This window comes from Saccopteryx bilineata, chromosome 1 (assembly GCF_036850765.1).
Source record: "Saccopteryx bilineata isolate mSacBil1 chromosome 1, mSacBil1_pri_phased_curated, whole genome shotgun sequence".
Lineage (NCBI taxonomy): Eukaryota > Metazoa > Chordata > Mammalia > Chiroptera > Emballonuridae > Saccopteryx > Saccopteryx bilineata.
This window is the reverse complement of record NC_089490.1, coordinates 12,622,480-12,643,450: the sequence shown is the minus strand read 5'-3', so window position 1 is coordinate 12,643,450 and position 20,971 is coordinate 12,622,480. Positions and strand designations below refer to the sequence as shown.

General features: G+C 58.9%; 1 protein-coding gene across 3 annotated transcripts in view; it reads right to left on the bottom strand.

The window, feature by feature from the left end:
• Positions 1-1,271: 1,271 nt before the first annotated feature.
• Positions 1,272-20,971, bottom strand: part of PACSIN1 (protein kinase C and casein kinase substrate in neurons 1) — a 67,590-nt gene continuing 47,890 nt past the window's right edge. For all 3 annotated transcript variants that reach the window (XM_066279834.1, XM_066279964.1, XM_066279887.1), the window contains 9 exons: positions 10,557-10,682; positions 9,556-9,712; positions 7,045-7,280; positions 6,500-6,655; positions 6,228-6,403; positions 5,700-5,820; positions 5,469-5,596; positions 4,663-4,850; positions 1,272-4,125 (listed from right to left, as the gene is read on the bottom strand). In XM_066279834.1, coding sequence (XP_066135931.1) covers positions 4,016-4,125; positions 4,663-4,850; positions 5,469-5,596; positions 5,700-5,820; positions 6,228-6,403; positions 6,500-6,655; positions 7,045-7,280; positions 9,556-9,712; positions 10,557-10,619 — 1,335 coding nt within the window. In that variant the 5' untranslated portion in view covers positions 10,620-10,682 and the 3' untranslated portion in view covers positions 1,272-4,015. The remainder of the gene's footprint in view (positions 4,126-4,662; positions 4,851-5,468; positions 5,597-5,699; positions 5,821-6,227; positions 6,404-6,499; positions 6,656-7,044; positions 7,281-9,555; positions 9,713-10,556; positions 10,683-20,971) is intronic.

The window sequence follows — 20,971 nt, the reverse complement described above, 5'->3', positions numbered from 1 at the left end:
CTCCCGCCTGCCCGTCCTGCCCCCAACTTTGTCCCTGGAGCCACCTGCTTTCACAGCCTCAGCTGGGCCTGGGGCTGGAGAGGCCTCGGCCCTCAGAGTTGGGAGGGAGAAAGGGGGAGGATTAGAGGCTAGGAGTGGGGGGCTGGAGCTCCGGAAAGGGGTGCTGTGGGGAGCGGGTGGGGCAGCTCCCTGCCCCGAGGACCTGCCACGAGGCACACACGTCCCCGCTGCGGGCACACAGCCATCCAGTGACGCCCTGCATGCTGGCAGCAAGCTTCGGATTTCTCTTCCTCCTCCACACACCTGCCCGTCAGAACATCACTGAGCCTAAGCACTCCCTGACCCCCTTCCTGGACCCCGCATCCAGGGGACCCCGCGGCTGCACGGACCAGCCTGTGCAAATGAGACAAGGCAACATTCTGTCTTTATGTGAAGTCCTCTGGCTAAAACCAGGCTCTTGTCCCTGGAGGTGAATTTGGGAGAGGAAGGCTGCGTGGTGGTGAACAGATTCAACGCCCACCTTTTCTCCCTGCCCTGAGCACGTCTTGAGGCTTGGGGGAGGCGGTGGGGGAGCTGCTGTAGTGTGTTTGCTTTGAAGAGTGGGGTTTGTGTAGCGTCCTGACCAGCTGCTGGGACCAGAAGAGCCTCAGGGAGACAGCTAATTAGACCAGGAGAATGGGGCCCCAGGGCAAAGGACAGCACAGCCTGAACTGGACCTGGGACCCCGGCGCTGCTCGCCAGCTGGGGGTGTGGAGGTGGGAGCAGGGGCTGAGGCCTGGGCCTGGCAGAACCCAACTGAGAGCTCAGAACCCGAGTCACGCCCACTCCCTGGAGAAATCCTCCTGGAGGGGTCCTCCCGGGGGCCACGCAGAAATGCGGTCAGGGCTCAGGAACGGCACATGGGAGTGGGCGTGGCATGATGTCACGCCATAGAGAGCCTGGTGCTGCGGACCACCAGTAACCACTGGTCTAATCACTTTTACCATTTTGCTTTAAAAGTGGACACCTGTTCAGGGATCAAAGTCACCCTTGAACCCGAATGCCCCAGCTCTCCTGGTCACTGCTCATTGCTGGGACCCTAGTGGCCACTAAGGAGCCTGAGTGCACCCAGTGTTAACCCTCCCTGCACAGACAGGACCCGGAGCCCTGCACGGTGAAGGGACCAGCCTACTGGTGGCTGTCAGTTTCCCTTCAGACAGCCCAACCCACAGGTAACTCTCAGAGGCCTCGAAAGACACGTACGTGACTCAAGATGACAACGCCCAGCCAGGTTGACACAGTTCTGGATTTTATCCACAGTCATACAATCACAACTTATATATATATATATTTGTATTTATATACCTTTAAATTACACAATCATGTACAAAACAGGTGCATTGCTGAGACCAACAGCACTTCTCGGAGTTTCACAAGTGTCGGACTAATGGAGTCAGGAAGCCGAGGGCGGCAGGGCGGCCCGGCTCCTTGGCGGAACCAGGGCTGCAGAACGGTTAACTTGGGACTAAACACATTACCCGCCGAGCCCCGTGGGGCGGGCCCACGTGCAGCATCGAGGGTGCGGGCAGGGGGCTACAGGCGGCAATGGGCACAGTGAGGGGCGTGGCCCCCACGCTCGGTGCTGAGTGGCCTGACACCAGCACTGACAGGTGGGTCTGGGCCCCAGGAGCTCAGGGGGGTCTTCCAGGCGAGACCCTCCCACTCCGGCCTGAGGAGCCCGGGGGTTGATTGCTCAGAAGGAATGGGGTTTTGAGTCCTTGCCCCGGAGCGGGCAGCTAGAGTGCTGGGGGGGACACAGGGCCACCGCCCCTCCCCAGCTGCTGGCACGGAGAGGGGGAGCCCAGGCCCCAAGGTGCGGGTGAGGCAGCTTCCTGACTTCCAGCGGCAGGTGGAAAGGGCGGAGGTCCCCAACCCCGAATCCTGCTTGGAGGAGAGGCAGAAGGGGCTTTTGTTTTGGAGTTGGGAGGGTTGAAGGTTTCCAAAATCTTGCTCCAGGCTCTGAGGGGCCCAGGGGACATCTCAGGCTGCAGCGGAGGCCCAGAGAGCAGTGACAAGAAACGGGGTGCTGCAGGGGTGGGGAGTCTGCCTGTCCCTAGGGGTGCCACTGTCCGCACCCCACCCCCAGCTTCCCTGTCCCTGAGGAAGGCCTGCCCCAGCTCAGGCCCCTGCCTGAGCCTGCCAGGATCCTCTATGCCCACACGAACAGGGTTAGGGGTTTGGAGGCTGGGACCTGTGACCTAACAGTGGGCCGTGGGGAGAAGAGCAAGAGGCTGGGGGGTGACAGAAGGGAGGGAGTCTCACACTGTCTTCACCTAGCAGCCCAGGGGCCAGTTACGGTGGGAGAAGGTAGAGCGCCCGCAGTCCTGAGGCCCGGAAGGGGCGTCACTGAGAGCCAGGCTCACCTGGTGCTGCAGGAAGTCTCACAGCCACCTCACCGTCGTGGTTCTGGGAGACTCCTCTTCCGGCCAGCCTCCCCGCCGCCTCCCCGCCCCCTCCCTGCGCCTCTTGGGGTTCTTGCCCTGCTTCGGTCTGCTTCCCAAACACCCCACCCCCACTCCCACTCCCACAGGCGAGGCTGGTCCCTGGTAGTAATGCTCAGTAATCCAGTACCACTTCCTCTCACCAGCCATAGGAAACACTCTTGCTCTGACCCTGTGTCTCCTCTCACCCCAAAGTCCTTTAACTGAGACCCGGCTGGGAGAGATGGGGGGGCTGCCAGCAGGGTGAGTGTACTCCAGGGCTAGGGCTGTGGTTGTGGGTTAGAAGACAAGGGAGAAAGACATGGTGATTGCCCTGCTCCTGAGGGCCAGGGATCCCCCCTCCTGCCAACCTATGCCTCTCCTATTGGCTGCAGGCTTTCCCTGCTGCTGGTCCCAGGCTGGAAGCTCCCATGGTCCCCATGGGGTCTCCCCAGGCAGGCCAGAGAAGACAGAGGAGTGGGAGGCCCCAAGGCTTGGCCTCCTGAAGGTCGGCTGAACCCAGTGATTCTCTGGTTTTAGATGGATGTGGAGGGAGAAAGGGTGGGTGGTCAAGATGCCCCCCTCCCCAGGAAATGGGAGGAGGCTGCTACTGTTGCTGGTTTTGCCCTGGGCTTTGGGGCCCTCTTTCATGTCTGAGGGGGGTTGGCAAGGGAGGGGGTGTGTGTGGGAGAGGGGGTGTCTCTGCCACACCAAAGGGTGTGGCTCTGAGAAAGAGCCCAGGCCTGTGTGTGGACAGCTGGAAAGCAGGACCCTAGCAAGGTCCTGGTCCCTCAGCTGAGACTGGCGTTGGGAGGGCCAAGGGCCTGCTCCCCCTTCCCTCATCCTTCTATACCACAGTGACTCTGTCACCAACCCGCCTCACGTCTAGGGACACCTGAAAGGTCCTGTGGAAGAGGGTGACTCTTCCTCCCCCAGTGCCACCAGTCCTGAGGGGTGGAGCTTGGAGGAAGGCACTCCCCAGGGCCATGGAAGACTCAACTCTGGGAGGCCCCTTGTCAATCCGGGGCTGGAAGGGAGGCCCCTGAGCGGAGCAGGGTGGGGCAGAAGGAGCAGGTCGGCAAACCTGGCCCTGGGGAGGGGGCAGGGCAGGTACTGGCAGCCAGGATGGAGAGGAGGGGGTGGGATGAGGGCCGGAAGGAGGGAGCTGATGAGGGCAGGTAGGAGGAGGTGGGATGAGGGCCAAGAGGCAGGAAAGAAGGGTCCAGGAGACACCTCTCAGAGCGCGGGAGACTCTGGTGGGATCTGAAGAGTGGATGTTGTGATGATGTCTCTGTTGGGCTAAGTCCTAAGACTCTTGCCTACCCAGGGGCCATCACCCCAAGACCCACCAGCCTGGCCTCCAGGCGGCCTACCAATGCTCCATGTCTTCTGTAATTTTTTTGTTTTGTTCTGTTTTGACTTTTAAAAAAATAAAAGCTTGATCAGAAAATATGTCTGGAACTCTATGGCAAGGGGAGGTGACGAGAGTGGGCAGGGAGGGGAGGAGGCCAGCGAGGAGTGAGGGAGGTGGAGTGTGGGGGAGGGGAGCAGGGCAGCTAGATGGCCTCCACGTAGTTGGCGGGATAGAGGCCAAACTGCCCGCTGTCCAGCCGCCCGCGGCACCAACCCTGCTCGTCCTCCTCGCCCAGCTTGGTGAGCTCGTCTCCTGGGAAGGGGACACAGAGCACAGGGGAGCTTCATGACAGGGGCTCGGAGACGGCCGTCCCTGCACCCCCACGCACTCCCACGCTGCTAGGAAGCTCTCCAAATACCATTCCCCTGGCCCGACCCTTAGGCCCTCTCCCATTTTTGCCCCAATGCCTGCCCCCGGGGACTGGCCCCAGCCACACCCCGATACCCAAGTGCCGCCCCAGCGACCCACTTAATCTGGATCTCAGTCCCCCTTCTCCCCCCTCAGCCCCGCCTCCAGCTTCATTTCCCAGGTCGAGTGTCCCCGTTCGGGCATCCCCAGCCCTCAGGCCCACCCCCAACTCTATTCTCAGGTCCTGACTGCGCCCCTGGCCGGTGTCACTCTCAGGCTCCGCCCTTGCCCTCTAGCTCAAGGCCCCGGGACACAAGTCACACTACTCCAGGTATTGGCCACGCCCCCGCACCAGGCCCCTCCCACAGACGCAGCCCTCGCCAATCCCAGCATTTTCTTCCCTCAGGCCCCGCCCCACCCTGTCAGCCCCGCCCACCGTACCAGCCTTGAAGCTGAGCTCGTCTTGCTCCTGGCCGTCGTAGTCATAGAGTGCCCGCACACGCACTCCCTTGGCGTCGTCCTCGAAGGGGTTGGCGCCCCCGTTGGCTTCATTGCCCCCAAATGGGTTCCCGCTTTCGTCGTCTGACCACTCAGTGGCATAAGGCTGGCCCCTGTCATAGCTGCTAACGCTGAGAAGCAGAGAGGACCCAGCATGACTTGCCTCTCATTTCTTCCCTGGGGCTGCCCCTCTGCCCTCCCAGGGACCTGGTCCCATATTTCACCAAGGCTGGAGCAGGGGCGGGCCTTGTAAAAGGGGTGCTGAACCACTGAGCCTCACTGACAGCTCTTAAAAAAGAGGGGAGACAAGACTCTCTTAGCATTAGTACTCAGGCTTAGAGTGAGGGGGTGTTGAAGGGGACCCCAGAGAACATCTGACCCCCTCATCTGAGAGGTGCAATACAAAGTTAAGAGTGATGATTCTGGAGCCAAACTCTTGGGCATCATATGTTGGCCCTGAGGCTAACTGGCTGTGTGACCTGCAATCACTTAACCTCTCTGGGTATCAGTTTCTCCAACTGTAAAACGGGAATACTTAGGCACTTCTCATACTGTTGAAATCTTCAATGAGTTAATATATAGGAAATGCTTAAAGCAGTGCCTAGCACATCGTAGGTGCTCTCAAAGGGTCACTATCACAGTCTTTAAAAGGAGCACGAGGTTGCTGTGATTTAGACCATGTGTTGTCTCATGAGGTAACACTCAGGAGACCCCTGTGGCCCCCAGGAAGCTCCATAGGAGGTACTCACCTGCCACGGTCCCCAGCCTGGGATGTGGACTCCGCCACTCCAGTGGCATTGGTCAGTGCTACGCCCTCTGCCTTCTTGGGTTGTTTCTCCTTCTTGGCAGTGGTGTGAGGGAGGTCTGGGTTCCACTCCTGCTGGGCACCAGGGGACCAAACAGGCGGGGGGCTGGCTCCCTGAGGCCCCCCCTTTTCCAGCCTTTTCAGAATCCCCTTTCCCATCTCCACACAGTCTTACCTCAAATTGGGGCCAATTCATGGGCATCCCAGGGCCGCTGGTGCTGCGGAACCATCTGAGGTCTTCCTGAGCGTCCGCCCCCCGGATGGCCTGCTCCAACTCCCGGTACACGTGGACATAGCTGTGCACAGGGGAGACGGGGAGGTGGGCGTCCAGGCGCGCTGCGGCCCCTTCTCATCCTCGGTGAGGGCAGGAGCCCACTCAGGAGACCAGGGCACTGGCACGGCCCCCAGCTAAAAATCAGGCAGGCTTCCCAAGGAGCCATCTCCGTGTGCACATGCCCAGTGGGCACCCTTCACCATCCCTACCTTAGCCACGCCCCCATCCACCCAAGCACGTTCCTTGAGTACCCAGTGGGCGTTGGCTTGCACCCAGACAGCCACTGTGTTGGAGCCTCTTCGCTCTGGGTCCCTGCAGATCAGCCCTCCCCTTCCTGTTACTATCCTGCGGGGCCCGGGATGACTCCCACACCAGCTCTCCGCTCGGCTGCCCGTGCCCCGTGCCCACCCTGCTGACGAGCCCAGCTACCTGCTATTCTCAGCCAGGTTGAGGTGACGTTTGATGTCCAGCAGCACCTCCTTGAGGAAGACCAGCCGCTTCTCTTCAAATTGCTGGCACTGTTCAAACACTTGCTCCATGCCCTCCATGTACTGGGGTGTGGTCTTGCCCACTTCATCCAGCACCTTCTCATATTTCTCCTGAGTCTGGAGGGACCGAGACGAGGGGAGGGTGAGACCCCCGGCCTGCCACGGCCAGCGCGGCCCGCTCCGAGGGACCCGCAGGGCCCAGCCCGCCGGCACCTTCTGCACGTCCTGCTTGCACTTGTCCACTTTGTCCTGCAGTTTCTTCTGCTGCTCGGGGGTCACAGACTGCTCCGTCTTGCTGTTCATCTCCCGTGTGACAGCCAACTTCTCCTCTTTGCAGGCCAGGTGGTAGGCCTTCTTGGCTGCCTCTAGCTGTGGGGAGGGGAGGCAGGGGGGCGGGCCTCCTACTTGTGAGCAGGAGCCAATGGGGTCACTCGTCAAGCCCTCCCCGCACCTGCCCACCCTGCCAGGAGCTGAGAGCACAGTTTTAAGAGGCAGAAGGGCTGCAGGTATTGGAGAGCTGTGCCCACCCATCTGCGAATGCTTCCCTGCATGGCGCCACCTGCTGCCACTGCCCCTAGGACAGACTCCCGGGGGGCACTGCAGGGCCTGCCCCATCTGTGCGTACTTCTTCCTGGAAGGCTGTCCTGCTCCCCGTGGGCACAGTCCCAGAAGGCAGTGCACCACGACCCCATCTGTAGACATCCGCCCCTTTGCCGGACTGGCCCTCTGCCCTATCTGCGGCAGCTGCCCCCGGGTACCTCCTTCATCTTCTTGGCCCAGGGCTTCTGGGCCTTGCGGAAGCCGTCTTCAGCCTCCTTGGCCTCCTTGAAGCCGCCCATGATCTGCTTGTGGTAGGCGTCCTTCTGCCAGTTCTTGACTTTCTCCAGGTCCTCGTTCAGCAGGTTGTTCTTCACATCCTGGTGCAGTTCGCTCACCTTGTCCGCCTCCGTCATCATGGCGCCCCAGGCCCGCTCCAGGCTGCCATACTGTGGGCCTGAGGAAATGGCCACGCGGTCACGAGGCCTTCGTGGCCCCATGCCCAGAGGCTCTCCCTTATACCTCTTCTCTCTGAGGCTTTCCCCAAACATCTCAGGGCAGCAGAAATACCCTCCTCTGCTCTCCCTATCGTTTTCTTTGCCCTCCAGGGCCCATGTCCAGCCACCTCCTCCAGGAAGCCTTCTCTGACTGCTCTATCACACATCTCAGCCTGTAGCTGTCACTGAATTCTTCTTATACACCTGCCTCTGTGTCTACTCCTTCCTTATCTTTCTCTTCAGCTTGTGAGCCCCCTGGAGGCAGCCTTGCTCCTGTGAGCTCTTGCAGACACACAGTAGGTGCTCTGGGAATGTTGGCTGAATGCAAAACTGAAGAACCAACTGGTGACAGATACCAAGAGGCCCCTGAGACCAGACCTTCCCCAGTCACTATCTAGTTCTCTGTATAAGGGCTTCAGGTCTGCGGCAGGCACCGTGCTGGGCAGTACAGGCCCAGCCCTTGCCTTCACACGGTTTAGAGTCTAGTGGAAGAGAAAAACATGACTTATGCAAGTGAACTTCAATGTGAAACTCTTCTAGGTGAAAGAAGTCTAGAGACATGACAACTAAATGTAATTATCTGATTCCAGTTTGGATCTTGGACTAGCAAACAATTGCTCTAATAAAATTTGCATGTGGGCCATATTAAATGTCCTGAATCTGATAACTGAACTGTGGTTGCAGAAATAAATGTTCTCATTCTTAGGAGATACATGAGGAATTTAGGGTGATGGGGCATGTCTCCAACTTTACTGTTTCAGAAACATGCATATAAATAGGAATAAACAGCCTGGCCAGGTGGTGGCGCAGTAGATAGAGCATCAGAGTGGGATGCAGAGGACCCAGGTTCGAAACGCTGAGGTTGCCAGTGTGAGCGCGGGCCCATCTGGCTTGAGCACTGGCTCACCAGCTTGAGTGCAGGGTTGCTGGCTTGAGCAAGGGGTCACTCACTTTGCTGTAGCCCCTCCTGGTCAAGGAACATATGAGAACACAATCAATGAACAACTAAGGAGACCATAAGGAGACTAAGAAGCCACAATGAAGAATTGATGCTTCTCATCTCTATCCTTCCTGCCTGTCTGTCCCTATCTGTCCCTCTCTCTGTCTCTCTCAGTATCTGTCAGAAAAAAAAAGGGATAAAATAAATGTGTAGTGTTAACTGGTAAATCTGAGTGAAGGGGTATGTAGTTATTTGTACTATTCTTGCAACTTTTCTCTGAATTAAAATTATTTCAAAATAAAGAGATTTTATTTTGGCCCTGGCTGGTTTGCTCAATGGTAGAGCGTCAGCCCAGCATGTGGATGTCCTGGGTTGGATTCTCAGTCAGGGCACACAAGAGAAGCACCCATCTGCTTCTCCACCCCTCCCCCTCTCACTTCTCTCTCTCTCTCTCCCTCTCCTGCAGCCATGGCTCCATTGGAGTGAGTTGGCCCAGGGTGCTGAGGACGGCTTCATGGCCTCACCTCAGGCACTGAAATAGCTCAGTTTTGAGCAAGGAAGCAACAGCCCCAGATGGGCAGACCATTGCCCCCTAGGGGGCTCACCAGAGGGATCCTGGTGAGGGTGAATGGGGGAGTCTGTCTCTGCCTCCGCTTCACTCATTGAATTAAAAAAAAAAGTTTTTGGTTTTTATATCCAACTTAAAATTGTACTAAGTTGGCCCTGGCCGGTTGGCTCAGCGGTAGAGCGTCGGCCTAGCGTGCGGAGGACCCGGGTTCGATTCCCGGCCAGGGCACACAGGAGAAGCGCCCATTTGCTTCTCCACCCCTCCGCCTCGCTTTCCTCTCTATCTCTCATTTCCCCTCCCGCAGCCAAGGCTCCATTGGAGCAAAGATGGCCCGGGCTCTGTGGCCTCTGCCTCAGGCGCTAGAGTGGCTCTGGTCGCAACATGGCGACGCCCAGGATGGGCAGAGCATCGCCCCCTGGTGGGCAGAGCGTCGCCCCATGGTGGGCGTGCCGGGTGGATCCCGGTCGGGCGCATGCGGGAGTCTGTCTGACTGTCTCTCCCTGTTTCCAGCTTTAGAAAAATGCAAAAAAAAAAAAAAAAAAATGTACTAAGTGGAGTTGAAACGCAGGGAGGTCTGGTTTGATCTGGGAGGGGAGGAGTGTAGGTGTGGGGACAGTGCCTGCAAAGGCCCTGTGGCTGCAGGTGCATCCAGGTGTCTGGATGCTCCCAGGACCCGCAGTGGGGTTAGGGCCTGGAGTGTGCACACAGGATGGGCATGGGGGGGCACCTTTCTCGATGAGCTGGCGCCAGCGCTTGGCCCAGTCAGTGAGCTGCTGCGCGTAGCCCTTCTCGATCTTGGCGCGCTCCTGCACGCAGTTCATCAGGTCGTTGCAGAGGCGGTGACCATCATCGATGCGCTTCACTGTCCGCTTGTAGTTCCCCACCTGGCGGCCAAGCAGCGAGCACGACTCCCGCGGGCTCCCCACCTCCCCGCCAGGGGGCGCCCGCCACCGCCACCGCCATCCCCGTGCGGGCTCTGGACCCACCGCCTTTCCAAGGACTTGGCATCCCGCCTCACGCCCCACTGTCTATGCAGTTCCTCGCCCCACTTTAAACATAATTTCGTCGCTGCTACAAAATGCAGAAGGTTTTTTTTAATACTTTGGACTTGCACCAAGTGAATTATTCATTTTGTTCTTGTGAGCTAAATCTATTATATTTATACAGAGTCATAAACGTTGAGTTGAGCGGCAACTTCTTGACATAATATTATGTTTTGTAGACATCTCATTAAACACTGATTAATTTAGGTTTGGCAGTTTTCACTGTGGGTTTCATAAGCCAATTGGAAAAAAAAAAGTTTTGGGGTTTCCAATATTTTGGGAGGCTCTGGAATACTGGCCTGTCTCTACCTCCATGAGGCTGGGGGGCTCTCGAAACTGACTCCATTTCCCCGTGACTTCACCAGTAGGGGCGGGGAGCAGCTGAGAACGGCTGTGTAAACTGTAAAGTGCTGCACCTGCCCGTGTGAAGTGCCAGGACTCTGACCCAGGCCCCCAGGGGGTCAGGAGAGGCCTATTCTACACTAGGAAGTACCACAAGGTGTCTCCAGGGGCAGCTGTTGGGTGGAGGGGCTCAGGGAGCAGTAGTAACCACTTCATGCCACTGCCTGTTGGACACAGAGGGCTTTGGAGGGGCCCGAGGGAGTGGGGAGCAGGGCCTGAGGTCATACGGTGAGTGGCAGCCGGTGGCCCGGTCCCCAGGACCCGAGGGGCATCAACGCCTCACCTCCCAGAAGCTGTCAGTGATCTCCTCCGGAGCTAGCGAGGCCTCGTCGTAGGAGCCGGACATGGCGTGGCCGTGGGGGGACACACAGGTGTGGGGTGGCGGTCAGCAGGCTGGGCTGCTCATGCGCTGGGGGGCAGGAGAGAGATCCCTGGAGATTAGGGACACGTCCGACATGTCCCACAGGCGTGAGCCTTGCATCGGGATGGGGACTCCTGCCCGGGGACTGGCTCACCATCCTGACGGTAACCCCAAGAGTCAACCAGCAGCACCCTCGTGCCCACATCCCCATCTCTCCTCCATGAGCACGTCACTCCATCTTCTCTCCTTCCCCTCCCCCCCAAGTCCATCCTCCAGCTCCAGTGCCCACCTCTTCTCAGAGGTCATCCGCAAACACCAGAGCCACGGTGCCCGCCACTGTTCAGTGTTCCTAGACTCGGAGCCATGCCAGTGCATATTTGCTTTATAGAAATCTGCAGTTTGTTTCGAAGACACACAGGTCTTCAGAGCCATCAATTGGTCTTGTCTGTGTGCATGTCCCGCACTCCCTACAGGGTAATAAGCCCCAGCTGGCTCCCCAATCTACCCCCCTCGGCACTGCCCACCCTGACCCAGCCAGATCCTTGTATCAGCCCCAAACCACCTTCCTAAGCTCTACCAACCAATGCAGAACCCCTGGTCTCAGCCCCTAAATCCTCTCCAAACCCCTAACCTACAGCCTGGATTCAAGCCCCCTGGGAAACTGGCTGCAGGACCCCCTCTACGCTTCCCCCCTACCCCTCACCATCCGAGGCTGAGCTCCTCCTCCGTCCCCCAAGCTGCCAGGCCCTGCACATGTCCTCCTGGCTGCCCTATGCCCAGCCTCAAAGGCCTCCCATTATCCGCTTCCACGTCCCTGAGTCTCAGACGTGCGGCTTCCTGGCCCGCGGGTCAGACCACTGCAATCTGTTTGATCGTAAGTCAGCTGTTTGCGGCCTGGAACTGTCTGCTGGCATCACGGGCTGTCCAATCTGGGCCATGCGCTGCCCCAGGGCTGGGGCAGGCACTGCCCTGCTCCCATCCCCCAGCCAGGCCTCACTGCCACCTCAGGCAGGAATAGCTTAGTCACCAAGAGACTGGACCTATAGGGCCAGGGGCCAGGTCTTCAAAGGGGCAGTGAGGCCAAGCCTGGCCTGGCCCCACCACACGGCAACAGCCTCGGGCGAGGGTTACCTCTGGCTCTGCACGGTAACCTCAGGGACTGTGAACCCTGACTGCTGAGGACAATCGGGGCAGCGCTGGCCTCTGCAGGATTCAGCACAACCTGGGGGTCCAAGGGACCCCCCCAGCCCTTACTAGCAGCAGGCCCTCAGGCTCAGGGTGAGTGCACAAACACATGTCCCTGTCCTCCTTGGCCTCAGTCTCCCCATCTGTCCAGGGCCAATGCTCTTGTCCCAGTAATAACCCAGTGTTGCCTCTTTGCACCTGTCAGGCACTGGATATATTTTGTTCTTTTCCTCTTAGCAAAAACTCAAACTTTCCCACAAACGCATAAATGGGGTGGGGGCAGGGAGGAGCTGGAATTCATCAAGGGACAAAGAAATGAGTCTGATTTTTGTTTTGCTTTGTGTTTTAGCCAGAGACAGGAAGGGAGAGAGATGAGAAGCATCAACTCATTGTTGCAGCACCTTAGTTGTTCATTGATTGCTTCTCATATGTGTCTTGATGGGGGATGGGAGGACTACAGCAGAGCCAGTGACCCCTTGCTCAAGCCAGCAACCTTGGGTTTCAAGCCAGTAACCATGGGCTCACGTCTATGAGCCCACACTCAAGCCAGTGACCTCAGGGTTTCGAACCTGGATAGAGCATGGTCCACTGTGCCACTGCCTGGTTGGACCAATTTCTTTTTCTTTTCTTCCTAATTTGGCAGTTTTCACTTATAAAGCAGTACTTGCTTTTTTTTTTTTTTTTTGTATTTTTCTGAAGCTGGAAACGGGGAGAGACAGTCAGACAGACTCCCGCATGCGCCCGACCGGGATCCACCCGGCACGCCCACCAGGGGTGATGCTCTGCCCACCAGGAGGCGATGCTCTGCCCCTCCGGGGCATCGCTCTGCTGCGACCAGAGCCACTCTAGCGCCTGGGGCAGAGGCCAAGGAACCATCCCCAGCGCCTGGGCCATCTTTGCTCCAATGGAGCCTCGGCTGCGGGAGGGGAAGAGAGAGACAGAGAGCAAATGGGCGCTTCTCCTATGTGCTCTGGCCGGGAACGAACCCGGGTCCCCCGCACGCCAGGCCGATGCTCTACCGCTGAGCCAACCGGCCAGGGCCAGTACTTGCTTTATAAAGAAAATTTTTTAATTTAGCTATGGAGAGGTAAAAGGCAGGGCTATATAATGAAGGACTTTCAGACAGGTTAGGTACGCGTCCCTGCGGCCAGAGCCCTTGAAGTCACATAGAATTTGGGGATCTCCACAAAGTATAGCTAGCTATCAGCAGGCTGACAGTGGGGACCTGGCAGTGGAGAAGTGTCTTGGCACAACCTCGCTAGAGGCAACCTGGAGCCCTTCCTCACCGTCAGAGGCACACATCCCTCACCCAGCAGCGCCCCATGGTTCTAGGAATTCACTGTCCAGCCAGGTGGGCAAGCTGCTGCCGCCCGATCTGATTTACTGCAACACTGCCCAGAAGAGCCAGAAACCACCCAGATGGCTGTCCAGGGGCTGGCTGTCAGGGGCGGTGCGGGCCTGCAGCGGGACGCTCTGGTCCTGAGCACGCTCCCCCCCCCCCCGGGCCCTGTCGCTAAAGCCAGAGGAGCGGGGTGTGCAGGCCGGCGTGGCTGCGATGCTGCCGTGGAGGGCGGGAGTGGCCATAGCTGCACCCCGGGAACGGGTCGCTGGAGGACAGGTTCACCAGGGCTCCATTATGCCTTTTAAATTTTGCCATGTGTGCATAAACTGCGTATTAAAAAAAATAATAACCCTCCAGCCTGTGTTGGAGGAGAGGAGAGGGAGCTGGCTGTCAGCAGCAGGGGCACACTCGGGGTATGCCGGCGGGGGACGGTGCGCTGAGACCGGGCACGGCAGGCTGGGAGGACTGCAGTGAGCACGCTCCACCGTGGCCAGCCCTCGGGGTGGGGGGGCTTGCTGCGGGCCTTCCCACAGTGCAGGCAGGCGACGGGGCTCCCGGGCTCCCGGCTGCAGTAGCGTGTGCGGTATAGAAATAGCTCTAGTCGTGGGGTCCCTGATCTGCCATCAAATTGCTGTGTGACCCTGAGCCATTCACATGCCCTTGCTGGGCCTTGCCAGGAAATGAGGGTGACCTGGATTAAATGAGATGGTGGGGTCCCAGCTGGGCCCGCACAGATGTGGCTCAGGAAGACCAGCTGGCACGGTTGTGGGGGGGGGGGTGCGGGAGGGCGCGTGTGAGCCCACGGCACCACGAGCCGGACACACCATCCCACCGTCCCCCTGCTTCCTGTCCACACCCTGGGGGACGTAACTCTTACCAAATGCCATACCCTCCCAGAGGGGCGGTCCGTCACTGCCATCACCGAACAGCCACACCCCTCAGGGTCAGGAAGTCAGCATAGCGGCATCTGCCCACCCACGGGCAAGCCCGATACACTCTGAGCTCTGCTGAACCCATCAAATGGGCACAATGCCCATCTGACTCTTTGTGGCTCTGAAAGTCCTTTTTACCATTTATAATAATAGCTGACATTTATGGAGCACACATTTGGTGCCGAGGACAGTTCACGTGTCTCACGCCATCTGATCCTCAACAGCAGCCCTGTGGAGGCCGGTGCGCTCTCTCCCCCACAGCGCACGGAGCAGGGGTGGGAGCCCAGGGGCTGGGCCGGGACGGTGACGGAGCCTGGCAGCTCCCACTGCTGACCTGTTTCCACTGCAGCGGGTCGTGGAGGTGCAGCCCCATTCCAGCGTGCCCCCCCCCCCCCCCGCCGTGGAGCGCAGGAAGGTGCAAGGACTTCCTCACCGCGAGGACGGGCGAGCTCTCGGCGCGCAGCACAGGCGGCGTGGGCTCCGGCTCCAGCTCTGCCACCTGCCACCTGCCACAGTGAGAGCTCGGCCCCGTCCCTTAAGGGAGGGGGTCTCAGTGTTCTCACTCGAGATGGAAGACAATACCTGAGTCTATTTTGAAGATCAAATGATAAAAAGGTAGTCAAGCTCTTTATGACACACACAGCCCACAATGGAAATGTGAGGTTTTCACGCGGGCCTGGACCTGGCCTCCAGGGAGAAAGGAGCCCCCAGGGTGATGAGTGTCTCTCTCAGGTCCCAGACCCACTGCCTCTGGAAGACCCTGGAGGCCAGGGGCCTTGGGCAGGGGTGTTCTGGCCACCTCTGCCTGGAATAGGGGACAGAGGAATTAAGAGCATGAGCCCACAGAGGGCAGGCCTGGTGTGGATAGCACTGTGACTGTGTGGATTCCCGTGTCATGGTCACTGACAACCACAGGCCCGGAGTCACCCAGCCCATCAGCTGATTGCGAACTCAATGTTCACCCACCTTGTTGCAGACCCCTCCCCTCCCTACAGCAGCCTCTTCACTGGTCTTCCTGCCTCTGACCTAGGCACTCACAGCACACACACCCCTGGCCCACCACACAGCAGCAAGAGGGAAATCAGTAAAACCTTCAGATCCCACCACCGCCCCACTCAGAATCCTCCACAGACTCCCTGTTTCCTCTGAGTCTATGTCCGAGTCCTTGCCAAGAGGCTTTGCATAACCTGCTGTCCCACCCATCAACCCTCTCCCTCACCTCCCACCCCTCACTCTCCTCCGACTCTACTGACTTCCTTGCTGTTCTAATCCCAGGGCCTTTGCACGTGCTAGGAATAGTGCACCCCCCACCTCCACCCAGATTCCCAGTTCTGCTCAAATGGCTTGACCTTCCTCTATTTAAACTTACAGTCTGCTTCAACCCTTCAGCACCACCGCCTCCTCCCTCTCCTCACTTTACTCTTCTCCACAGCACTTGTCACCAGCTGACAGGCCGTCAACATTACAGTGCTCATATGTTTAGTGTCTTCCTCTCGCACAAAAATGTCAACTCTCTAAGGCCAGCAATGGGGCCTGTGTGGTTCTCTGCTGTGGTTCCAGCATCATGGCATGCCTGGATCACACAGTAAGCACACAATCATTTTTGTTCAATGAACGAATAAATGCCAAGGACCTTCTGGAACATTCATTCATTAAATAGCAGAAGCACTGACTTCTGTACCCCAGAGTCAAACACAGTCACCAGCACACGGGAGGCATTTAACGTGTTGATAATGATGGTACCACAACCGAGAGCCAGACCCTACATGAGGGGGCCGGCCCAGATCCCACCCGTCCTGTTCGCAGGTCCCCTGCTTCTCCTGGCATTCCCTCCCCCACCTCTTGGTCAATCCTCAGGGTCCAGTTCCAGGGTGTCTTTCTCCCTGATGCCCCTGGATGATCCTGCCCTCGGGATGGGGCCCCCAGCTCAGGGGCCCTGCAGCAAGCAGACAGAACAGGCACCAGCAGCCCCAGTGGGCGCGTTACCCCCTCCCTCACTCTCCCTTTGGAGCAACGACAACAGCCATTTCTGAGTGCCTACTCTGCTCCCGCTTCTTCGGACACTTTCCAATCCTCACAGCAACCCATTAAGATAGGTGGAGGCTTCCCTATCTTCTCTGAGACTCAGAGAGGTAAAGTAACTTGTGCAAGGTCACACAGCAGGGTCAGATCCAGACCTGGGGGTGAGTTCCTCCCTTGCCCCTCTCTGCCAGGGGCCCAGTCCAGAGCTGGCCCTCCGTGGGTGTCACCCTGGCCCTCCTGGATGTTTTCCTCCCAAGGGACCAGCTCAAGCCAGGGAAGGGCCATGGGAAGCCAGAGCTGCCTCCCGCTCTCCCTGGGTGGGTCGCCAGCACCACAAACATGCCCAGCAGCTCCTCGCGTCTCACCTCACCCAGAGAGGGACAGGTGCACCGCACCTGACCTGGGGCCAGACACGGACTCTCACCAGCCGCTGCCCAGGCTTCAGGTGCGGCCACAAGAACCCAGGTTCGCTGTGGGGTGCGGGCTCCCACTCCTCCCCATGACCCCGTGTTCATTCCGGCTTCTGCTCCTCCGCTCGGGCCACCCCTCCTGCTGGGGTGCACGCTGCCCTCCCTCCTTTCACCCCCCTCTCCCCACAATAACTCTCTTTCCTTTGAGAGCCACCTCAGTCCCTGAACATCCCAGCCCTCGCCTACCTCACCCCGACACCCCGGTGCGGCTCCCAGTCACACCCTGCCATAACCCATGTCTTGCTGGTTCAGTGTGACAGCCAGCTCTCCTGACACGCCCACCAGACGATCACTCAGAGCGGAGTGGTCAAGAGCACTGTCTCTGGGGCTGGACAGAGAGACTGGGTTCAAATCCCAGCTCTGTCACTCACAGGCTGGGTGACTCTGGCAAGTTGCTTAAACTCTCTGTGCCTGTTTCATCTGCAAATGGAGGTGATGAGACCGCCCGAGGGAGTCGGGGTGAGAAGGAAACAAGCACCTGCTGCTCAGGAAACACTGTGTTAACGATCGATCATCACCACCATCACCATCATCACCATCATTACCATCACCATCATCACCATCATCACCATCACCATCATCACCATCGCCATCACCACCATCACCATCATCATCACCATTACCATCATCATCACCATCATCATCATCACCATCATCACCATCGCCATCATCACCATCATCACCGTCACCATCATCACCATCGCCATCATCACCATCATCACAATCGGAACCATCACCATTGGAACCATCACCATCATCACCATCATCATCATCACCATCATCACCATTATCAATCACCATCATCGCCATCACCATCATCACCATCATCACCATCATCATCACCATCACCATCATCACCATCATCACCATCGGAACCATCACCATCATCACCATCACCATCATCACCATCATCACCATCGGAACCATCACCATCATCACCATCACCATCAGCGGCACCATCACCATCACCATCATCACCATCGCCATCATCACCATCATCACCCACGCTCCTCGCAGCTGTAGGGCTTTCAGAACAGGGGGCTCATCTTCCTGGATGACGTCACGCCCCATCTCCTCTCTGTGCCTCACACCCCACAGACCTTCGCTAGGGACGGAACGCTGTTCCCCAACATTCATATGTGATGCCCTACCTCCCTCTGTGACCAGTGTCACTGCATCTGGACTTTCAGGAGGCCATTAAAATCAGATAAGGGTGAGGCCCTAACCCAATCGGATTGGCGCCCTTATCAGCAGGGGAGGAAAGCTCTCTCTCCCCAGGTGCGTGCCCTGAGGTCAGGCCGTGTCTGGGCACAGCGGTCAGCCACCTGCAAGCCAGGAAGAGAGGGAGCCTCACCAGGAACCCAACAGGCGGCCACCGTGATCTCGGACATCCAGCCTCCAGACCCTGAGAAATAAACGTCTGCTGTTGAAGCCGCCTTGCTCACGGTACCGTGTTCTGGTGGCGCGAGCTGTCCAAGACACCCTTCCGTGACCTGGGCCTCTCCTGGTACCTCAGGTCTCCAGGTCCCCTGTGCAAAAACATCCCAGGCCTGGCTTCCTCCAGTCCTCTCTCTGGGTCTGAACCTCAGGTCCCCCACCCCCACCTGCTGGGGGGCCGCAAAGCAGGCCATCCCCAAGGGCTCTCCCTTCAGAAATGATGCATCTCTAGGGGGCTGTGGGGGAGAGAACAGACACACAGTGGGGATACAGAGGGAGGCAGGGCTGGGCCTCATCCAGAGAGGCCCCCGGAGGGCGTGTCCCAGCGGAAAGCGTTTAAAGGCGCTCCAGCTCAGCCTCCCACCCGGCTGGCCTCTCCCCTGGCCTCTGACCCTTGGCCCTTGTCTGTCCTTCTCCTCTCCCTTCCTCCTCCAGCCCCAGCCCGGCCCTCTCTCTCTCCTCCGGAAAGTCACCCACAGGCAGCCCTGTGCTCCCCCTGCGCCCAGGGGGCCACCTCTTATTCATGGCCCTTAGGGAGCCTCTAGATGGCTCAGTGGGGACAGACGGCCCTCCCCCAGTGAGTGTCCACTCCCACGCAGGCAGAGGCCAGGAAGTGAAGAATCCTCACCTTGTCAGCTGATGACAGCAGCGGAAGGGACAGTCGGGCAGGGTAAGAGGGCAGGTGTTCACACGCTGCAGCTCCCCCACCCTCCTGGCTCCCGGCGGGGCCCGGCTGGACTGAGCCTCACTGTGCCTGGCTGTGGGAACTGGCCCGCAAAGCCCCCTCCCTGCCTCACCTCCACACTCTCAGGGTGTCCACAGGCCACCTCCCAGATGAACTGCCCGCGTCACATCCCTGTCCCAGGCTCAGCTTCTGGGGGCGCCCAAACCGAGACATCCCCAAGGGGGAGGCGGGAGCGGGAGCTTTGGGAACACAGGCCCATCCTCTCCGTTCCAGGGACATCTGTCTTTGCAAGACCAGTCATCCCACAGCCGGTCCTTCTGTGAGGTCTGTGCTGTCCTGGGCCCTGTGTGTGTGGCCTCCGAGAGGGCGCAGCAGGTCAGGGCGAGGCACGCTCCCCCACCAGCTCGAGACCCTGGCCTGGAATCCAATTGGACCAGCACAGGGCACGGTCCTCAGCAGCGCTGGGGGTGGGGCGTGTGCGGCTTACTCCCCACCCCTCTTCCTGGCCAGGCAGAGCCGTCCTGGCTAAGGCTGGAGCAGAAAACCGGCAAGAAGCATAGACCCAGGCCATGGAGAACAGCCTGCCCACATCAATGCCCTGGTGCAACGCCCAGCCAGAGCAGCGGAGGATCCCTCCGCTGTGCCGAGTCACCGGCCCCCACGACAGCGTGGAGACGAAAGGCAGCCACTGAGGCGGAAGATCCCCACATTAAACTGCAGTCTCAGCCCTTACGGTGCAGCTCCGGGCCACAGCAGGGAGCCGGCCAGCAAAGCCCCTGCACTCTGTGTGGAACGGACACTCCAGAGCGGCTAGACAGACCGGGAACCAGATGAAAACGTAAATGATTACGTGTGTTAGAAGGTGATGATGGCTGTGGAGAAGAGTAAGGCGGGAAAGGGGACAGGGAGGGACAGCGGGAGCTGGGACTGTGAATAGTTTCCATAGGAGAGGGCATTTCAGCAAAGCCCTGAAGGAGAGGAGGGACCAAGCAGCTCAGTACTGCAGGAAGAGCGCGCAGGCAGAGGGAACGGCCAGTGCAAAGGCTCTGAGCGGAAGCACAGCTGCCATGTTGAGGACCAAGGGGTCCCATGGCGGAATGAGCAGAGTGAGTGAGGGAAGAGGGCGGGGCGAGGATGAGGAGGCTGGGTGGGGAGGCTGTCACCATCACGTGGGGCCTTGCAGGTCAGAGTAAGAGCCTTGACTCCAACCCCCTCAACACACACAGTGAGATCCGGCCTCTGCACAGCCTGGAAGAGATGAGAAGAGCAGGATATGATTGGGCTTACTTTCTTTTTTTTTTTTTTTTTTGGTATTTTTCTGAAGTGAGAAGTGGGGAGGCAGAGAGACAGACTCCCGCATGCACCTGACCAGGATCCACCTGGCATGCCCACCAGGGGCCTATGCTCTGCCCATCTGGGGCACTGCTCCGTTGCAACCAGAGCCATTCTAGCGCCTAAGGCGGAGGCCATGGAGCCATCCTCAGCGCCCGAGCCAACTTTGCTCCAATGGAGCCTTGGCTGCGGGAGGGGAAGAGAGAGAGAGAGAGGAAGGTGAGGGGGAGGGAGGGAGAAGCAGATGGGCACTTCTCCTGTGTGCCCTGGCAGGGAATCGAACCCAGGATTTCCACACGCCTGGGCCAACACTCTATGGGCTTACATTTTTAAAGGAGCCCCGCCTGCTGGGGGCAGAGCAGGCTGCAGGGGCCCAGGAGGAGAGGGGACCGGCTAGCAGGAGACCGCAGTCCTCTGGGCGAGGGGGACGGGGCCTTGACCACGGGGGTGGTGCTGGAAGCCGTGAGAAGCACGCGGCGTCTGGAAACACTGACATTTGATGGGACAGGATTCGCTGATGGTTTGAATGTGTGAGAGGGAGTCAAGGGTGGCTCTAGGGCATGGGCCAGAGCAGAGCACGGCGGGAGGAACAGCATGGGGGGAGGGAAGCTCAGGTTTGAATCCCCACACTCCCAGGAAGAGCCAAGTGGACATGTCTCCTCACTCTCCCCAGAGCTCCTGCAGTGGGGGTGGGGGGACTCGGAAGGAGGTGTCAGCCTGGGGCAAATCCCGGCCCAGGACCCGAGCTCCTGGGGAGTCCCAGGCCTCGGAGTGCTCCCGGGCCTGAGTGCTCCCGGGCCTGAGTGCTCCCGGGCCTGAGTGCTCCCGGGTCTGAGTGCTCCCGGGCCTGAGTGTTCCCGGGTCTGAGTGCTCCCGGGTCTGAGTGCTCCTGGGCCTGAGTGCTCCCGGGGCCTCCCTTTAGTTCCCCTGAC